Raw genomic sequence first — 12179 nt, 5'->3', positions numbered from 1 at the left:
TTTCTAAACTACAATCTCATTTTAAATGGAATATTCTACGTGTAGGTTACTGTTTCTACCATAAACATTTATTTATAAATTATCACAAAAATACATATACAATAACAGCATATTTCACTTACTTGTCTAAACTGAGTTTCTGCATTTTCATCTTTATTCTTGTCTGGATGCAAAGTTAGTGAAAGCTTACGATATGCTTTTCTAATGTCTGCAGATGAAGCATCCTGGGGGGGTGGGGGGAGGGGAAAAACACAAAGCAAACTTTGTCAGTAAAAGAAATTCCCAGAACCTTGTTAAGATCTGAGAAGACAGCCAACCAAGTGCAGGACCCCAGGCAATGTAATTTGAGCAATCAGTCTAACAACCAGGCTATGCAACTAGCCTGACCCACATGACTGAACAATTATTCAATCTAATTTGGCTCTCCTCTTAACTTTTCATTACCATACATTCATTTAAAGAAGACAGTATTTGGCAAAACTTTTCAAACACTTGCCTTCCTAAAATTAACCAATAAATCTTTTTCAGTAATTAAGAGATCAAAAAGAAACAAATTAAAAATTAATACATCCGTGTGCCTTCAAGGAAGGTCTTTATTTATCTGAGAATCCTAAAGCCAATGTCTGAAGCCCAGGCTTACCATATGTGGTTCCTTCATTGCTATTTATATTGAATTTACCATGAAGCAACAACCTATGGAATCTCAATTTCACATGTCAAAAAGTATGCCTATTTGAAGGCAGTTAACTTTGCATTTACCCAAAATAATTATAATTAGAAATAGTTATGTATATTGTCATTAACTTTTTTTTTTAGTACTTTATAAGTTATTTTCAATGCTGTCCAGTTTCCATAGTCTGATTTCCAGAAATAAATTTGCCCACTATTTATGTATTACTAATATAGTTTAAATATATTTTAAAAGGTCATGATAGTTGAGGAAGAGTACTTTGGATTAAGTGGATATTAAAATTGAATTTTATGTAATCCCGTGTGTACATGTAAACTCAGAGAACATCATTTTACATGTAAAAAATACATGACAATAACAAAGAACACACTGTTAAGTTGGGTATAAAACTTGATCTCCACTAAATTTAAAAGTTATTGCAAAAACGAACATTCATAGTGGGGCAAAATGAGGATAAAGTTGCTTATTAAATTGTATCTTGTTTTTTAGCTGAGTATTTGTTCAATTAATTCCTAAAACTGATTTACTAAAAAGTTCAAATGACTAAAAAAACAAAACATAACAAAAGTCTGTGTACCTGGGACTAAATAGCTGTTAAAGAAACAGAGATGGAAAGAGGCAAAGTGAGACTACAATTAGTCTGCCAAGCTCTCTTTTATAAACCAATACTTTCATTACCAATTTTCTGGGGCTTATTGCTCCAGGCAATCACTCTACTTTAAAGTTTCAACTTAGGTGTGAATATTTTTCTGACTTGTGGAGGGCTGAGGAGCTATAAAATTAGCAGAGTAAGTTTCGCAGGTAATATGGTTATAATTTCCATTCTCATTTGCTCAATGGAATTGAAGTGTTCCTTATACTTAAATGATAGGTAGCATGTAGCAGAAAAGGATGATTATTTACTGAAACTCTGTGATGGAGATTTTGTTGAGCAAAGAGGTCAAGTGTGAAATGAATTCTCATTCTCTAATTGGGACTTTAATTTTAGATTTTATTAAATTGGGACTCTATCACAGAGAAATTCCAAAAGTAGATTTCTTACAAAATAAGAGTGTATGAATTTGCTTATGTTACAAAATTAATACATGCTCATTATGGAACATCTATGACTTAACATAACAGTCATCTAAGACATTTCCCTCCTTCCAGTCTTGGCAAGCTGACCCCAATCCTCCGTTTTTCTGCCGCAGTATATACCGTAAGGGTAAATGTGGCCAGATGGCTCTCCTATTTCAAACCCTTCAGTAATGCCCAAGAACCTTCATCATCTGTCTTTTCCAGTCTTTTTAGCTTTATATCCCACTATCTTGGTCCATCCTCCTTGTCCCCCAAACCATCACACGATACGATGCTGTTCTCCAACTTTATGTTTTTGTTTTGCATCCAGCTGTAGATACAGACAGTTCTCTCCTGACTTAGGAATGGGCCTCTCAGGCTACACAGAAATACTGCCTGACTATTTTCCTCTTGAGAATCTGCCCAGTATGTTTATTTCACTAATAAGTGGAAAGAACTTATTAGTTTCATGCTAAGTGGACAGAACTGAAAAACTCAGAGGTTTCCCTATCTAAAAGACATGCTCTAGACAAGTTGCACCTCAAACTAGCTTATGTATGTATTAAATTTTAGTTAATTACTTAATGAATCTTAACTTATTTTATCCTCATAACAAAGCTATAAGATAAGCACAGTTGTTAGCAGGCCCATTTTACTGATGAGGTAAGTGAGGCAAAAAGAAGTAATTTGCTCAAGTTCATACTACTGGCAAATAGAGGAAAACAGAATTCAAACCCAGAAAATATTGCATCAGAATCATAGCTCTGTATGTGGATTCTTTAGATTCAGTTAGTAGATTTCATCTGAGCCACTTCACAAGGGCTAAAGCTTTTGGGAAGGCAGTGAGAACAACTGCTACAATCCTACTGAGCTGATAAACTATGTGGAAAACATCCACACAACTACAATGGAATATGGTCGACTGCAGTTTTAAAGGTAAAGATCCTGATATATGTTGGCTTTTACGGCACATTTTACATCGTATTTCTACTAGAGACCTGAATGTTAGAACATTCATCTCACATACACAGTGAATTAGACGTTTTATCTCTCTGGCTTTCAGAGAAAAATTTTTGATAGGACTATGGGTGAACTGGCCATCTTTAACACTGTTGACATCAGAAGATCTACAGGGTTCAACTGCCAGGATTCTTTCCTTCTAAATGTGATATGGTTTTTTGGCAAGCTGGACATGAATTATCATAATACTTGGATGACCCCTGTAAAGAAGAGATATATATGGTCATTCTTTTTGGGTTTTTTGGGGGGGGGGGGTTGTGCCACACAGCATGTGGGATCTTAGTTCCCTGACCAGGGATCGAACCTGTGCCCCCTGCATTGGAAGTGCAGAGTCTTAACCACTGGACCACCAGGGAAGTCCCTGGTCATTCTTTATTAAAAAAAAAAACAAACAAAAAACACAACAGCAACCTATGAAAATAATATGTTTGTCAAAATTGAAAAAAATGTGATGAGACATCAATGAAAGTTGCAGAATAGGGAACTCCAAGGGCCTGTCCCTGAAGAGAAACAGCAAATAACCTGGCAAAACCTGTCAGAATCAACTTTATCTGAACTCTTCAAACTAGTCAAAGGATTCCAGCAATCAGTCAAGCACTTAGTCAAGCAAAAGGTAGCTAATTTGCAGTAAGGGTCCTGAAGATGCCAATCTGAGTTACTGGTGTGGGTTCCTAGTGTTAGAGTAAGCAAAGTGGACTTTGTCCTCCAAGAACTGTGGCTGCTTGTTCTGGCCTGTCTTTTGGTTCCCTGACAGACTGTGTAAAGGGCTTACCTTTATTTCACCAAGCTCAGATCTCTCCCAGTGCAGAGAGGCAACTGTTCAGGACATTTGTCAAAAACATTTAACGGCAAATTTATCAGCAGGTGCCAAATGAGGCAAGGGATGGCAGCTGGGGTAAACAATAGACACATCAAAAAGCTTAGGAGGAAAAACTGGAAAGTGAGATGCTTTGGGGAATATGGGATTTGAAATGCTCCCACCAGAAGACCCACATGTGTGTGCCCAAGGCGGAGTAGCTGCTCAAAAACACCTGAGACGGCCCTAAATTCTCACTTCTGGCTGAGCTTTAGGCTGTATACAAGCAGCAGATGAAGTCTAAGGGTGAGTTGTAAACTGCCTAGCTGAGTGTTGAAGGCATGCCCCAACATATACACAGGACCCACTGCCAAAGATTTTGAGGTTTTGTTTGTTTGTTTGTTTGTTTCTGGTCCCAAACCTTTAAGGAAATCTCTGTTGAATCATTAGCTGACCCCTAAGCTAATCAAACAGATGTCAGTGGCCACACATGGCAAAGAATATACACTTTACAAAATTAGTTCAGAAAAATCACTAGACAAACAAACAACACCAACCACAGGCAGAAAAAAACAAACAAACAAAACCCTGATGAGGTAAAATAATCTAATTACCACATTATATATTCAAAATGTCCAGTACTCATTAAAAATTATGAAGGATGCAAAGAAACAAGAAAGTATGGCCCACACACACAGAAAAAAGAAATTAACAGAAATTGTCCCTGAATAAGACCAGACACTGGATTTACTGGAGAAAGATTTTAGATCAACTGTTTTAAATATGCTCAAGAGCATGTACAAAGAACTAATAGAAAGAACAAGAATGATGTCTCACCAAATTGAGAATATCAACAGAGACATAAAATTTTAAAAGGAACCAAAGAAAAATTCTGGACTTGAAAAATACAATAACTGAAATTTTAAAAATCACTAGAGGGGCTCAAAAGCAGATTTGAGCAGGTAGGAGAAAAACATCTATGAACTTGAAGATAGGTCAATGAGAGTTTCCAATAAGAGGAGCAAAGAGAAGAAAAAAAATGAAGAAAAATGAACAGAGCCTAAGAGATCTGTGGGACACCACCAAGTATACCAACATACATTTAATAAGAGTCCAAGAGGGAGAATAGAGAAAAGGGCAAAAAAAAAAAAAAAAGACTGAAAACTTCTAAAATTTGATAAAAGACATGAATATACACATCCAAGAAATCTCAACAAATCCTAAGTAGGGTAAACACAAAGAAATCCACACCTAGAAACATTCCACTCAAACTGTTCAAAGACACAGAGAATCCTGAGAACAGCAGAGTGATCATTATGTACAAGGAATTCTCAAAAACATTAACAGCTAATTTCTTATCAGAAATCATGGTGGCCAGAAGTTAATGAAATGACATATTCAAAGTGCTTTAAAAAATCTGTTAAGCAAGAATTCTATATCCAGCAAAGCTATTCCTCAAAAAAGAAAGAGAAATTAAGATATTCCAATTAAACAAAAGATAAGAATTCATTTCTAGTAAACTTGCTCTACAAAAAGTGCTGCAGAGAGTCCTTCAGGCTGAAAGAAAAAAATACCAGGGTATTGAATTGAATACTCAATTCATACAAAGAAATAAAGAACACTGATAAAGATAACTATATAGATAAATATAAAAGTCAATATTCATGTATTTCTAGTTAGTAACTCCAATTTTTTATATGATTTAAAAGACAACTATTAAAGCAATAATAATAAATGTCTTAAATGTCTTAAATAATAAATGTCTATGTCTCAAATAAAATGATAATATAGATCTATGTCTATGTGCATACATGTATATAGATGTAATCTGTGACAATAACTACATAAGGAAGGGGAACACAGCTATACAGGAGCCAAATTTTTTATACAATTGAAACTAACTTGCTATTAATTCAAACTAGATTTCTATAAATTAACATGTTAATTGTAATCTCCATGGCAAACACTAAGAAAATAAAGATCTACTGTAAAAGAAACAAAAAGCAAATCAAATAGTACACTAAGAATACTGTGAACAATTGTATGCCAATTAGGAAACCCAGATGAAATAGACAAATTTCTAGAAACACACAAACTGACTCATGAAGAAACAGAAAAAATGAATAGACCTATAACAAGTAAAGAGATTGATCAGTTAATAAAAACCAAAAAAACCCAATGTCCTAAAAAGAAAAGCCCGCAACCTCAAAACCAGATGACTTTCACTACTAAATTCTGTCAAACATTTGAAGAAATCACAATCCTCTTTAAACTCTTCATTAGGAGAGTTTAGGAGGAAGGATACCAAAGGAGACATTAGGAGACATTAGGAGGAAGGATACCAAAACCAGAAAAACACCTCAAGAAAGAAAACTATAGATCAATATTCCTTATTAATACAGATGCAAGAATTCCTCAGCAAACTTCTAGTAAACTGAATCCAGCTGCATATAAAAAGGATTACATACCATGACCAAGTGAGATTTATCCTATGAATGCAAGGGTGTTTCAGTGCATGAAAACCAATCAATATATCATATTAATTAAATGAAGAACAAAAAACCACATAGCCATCTCAGTTGATGCAGAAAAAGCATATCCAACACCATTTAATAACAAAACACTCAACAAACTAGGACTAGAAGGAAACTTTCTCAAGTTGATAAATGGCATCTATGAAAAACCCACAGGTAACCTCCTACCTAAATGGTGAAGTCTGAAACCTTTTCCCCAAGATCAGTAGTAAGAGGGATATCTGTTCTGCCCTGAGCAATTAGTCAAGAAATAAAAGGCATCCAAATTAGAATGGAAGAATTAATACTCTCTCTATTCACAGATGACATGATCCTATACGTGGTAAATCCTAAAGCATCACAGAACAAGTATTAGAGCTAAGAAGTAAATGTATTAAGTTGTAGGATACAACATCAATATATAAAGATCAGCTGTATTTCTACATACTAGCAATTAAAAATCCAAAAATGAAACTAAGAAAACAAATCCTTGACAATAGCATCAAAATGAATAAAATACTTTGGAATAAGTTTAACAAAAGAAGTGTAACATTTGTACACTATGAACTATAAAACACTGCTGAAAGAAATGAAAGAAGGTCTTAATAAATGGAGAGGCATCTATGTTCATGGACTGGAAGACAATATTAAAATGGCAATAATTCGCAAGTTGATCCACAGATTCAATGCAATCCCTATCAAAATCCCACCTGGCATTTTGCAGAAATTTACATGCTTATCCTAAAATTCATAGGGAAATGCCAGGGACCCAGAATAGCTACAATACCCTGAAAACAAAGTTGGAAGATTCATATGTCCTGATTTCAAAACTTACTACAAAGCTATAGTCATCAAGACAGTGTGGTCATGACATATGGATAGACATACAGCTCAGTATAAGAATTCAGAATCCAAAAATAAACCTATTCATCTATGGTCAAATTGATTTTCAACAAGGGTGCCAACATCATTCAATAGAGAAAGAACAGTCTTTTCAACAAATGATGTTGAGATAACTGGATATCCACATGCAAAAAAAAAAAAAGACAGAAAGAAGTTGGACCCTTATCTCACACGATATAAAAAAACTAACTTGAAATAAATCAAAGTCCCAAATATAAGAGCTAAAACTATAAGACTCTTAGAGGAAAACACAGAGGTAAATCTATACGACCTTGGATTTTTACAGTGGATTCTTAGCTACGATATTAAAAGAACAGGCAACAAAAGAAAAAATATACAAATTGTACTTAATCAGAATTTAAAACTTTGCAGCCACTGTGCAAGTTTGGTGGTTCCTTAAAAAAATAAGCACAGAGTTACCATATAACCTTTTAATTATATTCCTAGGTATTTAATGAAGAGAATGAAAACTGGTGTTCAAACAAATGCTTGTACACAAATGTTCACAGCAATACTATTTACAATAGCCAAAAAGTAGAAACAACCCAACGTCCACTAACTGATGAATGGATAAACAAAATGTGGTATAGGTATATCAATACAATGAATATTACTCAGACATAAAAGGAATGAAGTACTGATATATGCTACAACATGAATGAATCTTGAAAACCCGATGCTAAATGAGAAAAGCCAGACACAGAAAGCCATGTATTTCATGATTCCATTTTAACTGTCCATTTGTCCTTTATGTACAAATCTATTGATACTGAAAGCAAATCAGTAGTTCCCAGGGGCTGGGGAGAGAGGGGAATGAGGAGTGACTGCTTAATACACACAGAGTTTCTTTTTGGGGTGCTGAAAATGTCCTGGAATTAGATGATGGCTGAACAACATTGTGAATACACTAGAAATCATGGAATTGTACACTTAAAATGGTTAAAATGGTGAATTTTATGTTTCATGAATATCTCAATTTTTAAAAATTGAAACAATGCAGAATTATCTTTATTGCACGCTATGTGCTAGGCGCCATTCTAGCCACAATATAGGTTAATTCCCTTGATTTTTACAACCCTTGGTGATAGGTATAATTATTATCTTTATTTTAATGAGGAAACTGGGGCTTAAACTAAGGATTAGTAATCTGCCAAAATGTTAGATAGATTCTAGGTAGCAGAAATTTCCTGACAGAAATTTAGTCTCACCTCCCATGCTACCTCTTCTAGAATTAAAGACTATTTTCTGCATATCCTATGGCCACTCCTTGATTATCTTCTAATGTAAGTTAAGCTATACACATCAAAATGGAGCCAGCTATCTCTGGGAGTCTGAAAAGCAGGATTGGTAGTGATCTGATATAGCTCAACCCAGAGATGTTTAAAATGTATTCATTGTTCCCAGTGAACACTCTTCTAGAGGTAGATACATTAAATGAAAAACTTCTTATCTAATTTACTTTTGAACAGATCTGGTTAGGATGTTAGATGTGGGACAAATCTCAGAGAAATTTTACTCGTATTCTAGATTATATTAGAGTTAGCCCCTTTCCACTTACTATGATGCTTAGGATGAAGATGGGCTTGAAAATAACTAAGCCACTTACTAGCTATGTGATTTTGGACAATTTACCTACTCTAAGTCTCAAGTTCTCATCTATAAAATAGAAATAATAATGTTACAACACCTAAATATATATACATATATGTAAATATATATACACACATACATATATGTACATAATGTGATTATAGTATCTGGCACATAGTAGTGTTGAGTAAATGAAAACTGTTATAATACATAGGCTAGAAAGTCACTATTTCTCTTTCATTTTAACACTTAGCAAACCTGACTTGCAGTTTATTTGGATTTGTGCTTCAGACCGTGAGTACTAAGGAATTGAGAAGAGTAAAATGAATTTGGATGGTTTTTATTTATTGATTTGACAATATTTATTGCGTACCTACTACTTACCACCATTGAGGACACAGTAGTGAACAAAATAAACCCAATCTATCCTCATAAAAGCTTTGCAAGGTAAGAACACTGAAAATTCTGTCTTAGGTGGTTCAAGAGGGGTTTCTTATTTTACCTTATATCAGGGATTGGCAAACATTTTCTGTAAAGGGCCAGATAGTAAATACTGGAGGCTTTGCAGGCCAAAAAGTCTCTGCTGCAATTATTCAGCTCTGCCATTGTAGTGAGAAAGCAGCCACAGACCAACCATAAACAAATGGGTGTTGTGGTGATCCAGTGAAATTTTATTTTCAGCAACAGTTACTGTCTGGTTTTGGCCCATGGAGTGTAGTTTGTTGACCCGATTTATATCAGTGGATTGCCAATAATCTAAAACTCATTCTATTTACAGTGTCTTTGCAAATTTGAGACCCACCTCTTTTTAGGTCTGCCAGGTGGTTAACAAAACAAAAATGAGAAGACCTTATCCAGAATCTGACCAAAGTAAACTGTTCTTTTTTTTTCAATTTAATTTTATTTATTTTTTTAAACAGCAGGTCCTTATTATTCATCCATTTTATACACATCAGTGTATACATGTCAGTCCCAATCACCCAATTCAGCACACCACCACCCACACCCCCCGCCGCTTTCCCCCCTTAGTGTCCATACGTTTGTTCTCTACATCTGTGTCTCAATTTCTGTCCTGCAAACCGGTTCATCTGTACCATTTTTCTAGATTCCACATATATGTGTTAATATACGATATTTGCTTTTCTCTTTCTGACTTACTTCACTCTGTATGACAGTCTCTAGATCCATCCACGTCTTAACAAAGGACCCAATTTCGTTCCTTTTTATGGCTGAGTAATATTCCATTGTATATATGTGCCACATCTTCTTTATCTATTCGTCTGTCGATGGGCATTTAGGTTGCTTCCATGACCTGGCTATTGTAAATAGTGCTGCAATGAACATTGGGGTGCATGTGTCTTTTTTTTTTTTTTTTTTTTTTTTTTTTTTTTTTTTTTTTTTTTTTTTTATTCACACACACACACACTGTATTTTATTTTTACAAGACATAAATAGACTGACACCAAGCATTGTACGCATGTGTCTTTTTGAATTATGGTTTTCTCTGGGTATATGCCCAGTAGTGGGATTGCTAGGTCATATGGTAATTCTATTTTTAGTTTTTTTTTTTTTTTTAAATATTTATTTGTTTGCACCAGGTCTTATTTATTTATTTTTATATTTATTTTTGGCTGTGTTGGGTCTTCCTTTCTGTGCGAGGGCTTTCTCCAGTTGCGGCAAGCGAGGGCCACTCATCATCGCGGTGCGTGGGCCTCTTCACTATCGCGGCCTCTCTTGTTGCGGAGCACAGGCTCCAGACGCGCAGGCTCAGTAGCTGTGGCTCACGGGCCCAGTTGCTCTGCGGCATGTGGGATCTTCCCAGACCAGGGCTCGAACCCGTGTCCCCTGCATTAGCAGGCAGATTCTCAACCACTGCATCACCAGGGAAGCCCTATTTTTAGTTTTTTAAGGAACCTCCATACTGTTCTCCATAATGGCTGTATCAATTTACATTCCCACCAACAGTGCAAGAGGGTTCCCTTTTCTCCACACCCTCTCCAGCATTTGTTGCTTGAAGATTTTCTGATGATGCCCATTCTAACTGGTGTGAGGTGATACCTCATTGTAGTTTTGATTTGCATTTCTCTAATAATTAGTGATGTTGAGCATCTTTCCATGTGCTTCTTGGCCATGTGTATGTCTTCTTTGGAGAAATGTCTGTTTAGGTCTTCTGCCCATTTTTGGATTGGGTTGTTTGTTTCTTTAATATTGAGCTGCATGAGCTGTTTATATATTTTGGAGATTACTTCTTTGTCTGTTGATTCGTTTGCAAATATCTTCTCCCATTTTGAGGGTTGTCTTTTCGTCTTGTTTATGGTTTCCTTTGTTGTGCAAAAGCTTTGAAGTTTCATTAGGTCCCATTTGTTTATTTTTGTTTTTATTTCCGTTACTCTAGGAGGTGGATCAAAAAAGATCTTGCTGTGATTTATGCCACAGAGTGTTCTGCCTATGTTTTCCTCTAAGAGTTTTATAGGGTTCGGTCTTACATTTAGGTCTCTAATCCATTTTGAGTTTATTTTCGTGTATGGTGTTAGGGAGTGTTCTAATTTCATTCTTTTACATGTAGCTGTCAGTTTTCCCAGCACCACTTATTGAAGAGACTGTCTTTCCTCCATTGTATATCCTTGCCTCCTTTGTCATAGATTAGTTGACCATATGTGCGTGGGTTTATCTCTGGGCTTTCTATCCTGTTCCATTGATCTATAGTTCTGTTTTTGTGCCAGTACCATACTGTCTTGATTACTGTAGCTTATAGTCTGAAGTCCAGGAGCCTGATTCCTCCAGCTCTGTTTTTCTTTCTCAAGATTACTTTGGCTATTTGGGGTCTTTTGTGTCTCCATACAAATTGTGAAATTCTTTGTTCTAGTTCTGTGAAAAATGCCATTGGTAATTTGATAGGGATTGCATTGAATCTGTAGATTGCTTTGGGTAGTATAGTCATCTTCACAATGTTGACTCTTCCAATCCAAGAACATGGTATATCTCTCCATCTATTTGTATCACCTTTAATTTCTTTCATCAGTGTCTTATAGTTTTCTGCATACAGGTCTTTTGTCTCCTTAGGTAGGTTTATTCCTAGGTATTTTATTCTTTTTGTTGCAGTGGTAAATGGGAGTGTTTTCTTAATTTTACTTTCAGATTTTTCATCATTAGTGTATAAGAATGCAAGAGATTTCTGTGCATTAATATTGTATCCTGCAACTTTACCAAATTCATTGATTGGCTCTAGTAGCTTTCTGGTGGCATCTTTCAGATTCTCTATGTATAGTATCATGTCATCTGCAAACAGTGACAGTTTTACTTCTTCTTTTCCAATTTGTATTCCTTTTATTTCTTTTTCTTCTCTGATTGACGTGGCTAGGACTTCCAAAACTATGTTGAATAGTGGTGAGAGTGGACATCCTTGTCTTGTTCCTGATCTTAGAGGAAATGCTTTCAGTTTTTCACCATTGAGAATGATGTTTGCTGTGGGTTTGTCATATATGGCCTTTATTATGTTGAGGTAGGTTCCCTCTATGCCCACTTTCTGGAGAGTTTTTATCGTAAGTGGGTGTTGAATTTTGTCAAAAGCTTTTTCTGCATCTATTGAGATGATCATATGGTTTTTCTC

At 35.4% G+C, this 12179-nt stretch overlaps 1 protein-coding gene and 1 non-coding gene across 2 annotated transcripts in view; both read right to left on the bottom strand.

The window, feature by feature from the left end:
- Positions 1–12179, bottom strand: part of DNAJC1 (DnaJ heat shock protein family (Hsp40) member C1) — a 196804-nt gene that overhangs the window by 122747 nt on the left and 61878 nt on the right. Inside the window, exon 2 of the mRNA XM_036842228.1 lies at positions 123–224. Coding sequence (XP_036698123.1) covers positions 123–224 — 102 coding nt within the window. The remainder of the gene's footprint in view (positions 1–122; positions 225–12179) is intronic.
- Positions 3051–3123, bottom strand: TRNAG-UCC. The gene has a single exon. It is a non-coding gene; the product is annotated as a tRNA-Gly (tRNA).

Source organism: Balaenoptera musculus, chromosome 2 (genome assembly GCF_009873245.2).
Source record: "Balaenoptera musculus isolate JJ_BM4_2016_0621 chromosome 2, mBalMus1.pri.v3, whole genome shotgun sequence".
Lineage (NCBI taxonomy): Eukaryota > Metazoa > Chordata > Mammalia > Artiodactyla > Balaenopteridae > Balaenoptera > Balaenoptera musculus.
Note: the sequence above shows the minus strand (reverse complement) of the source record. Positions and strands in the feature narration are given on the sequence as shown.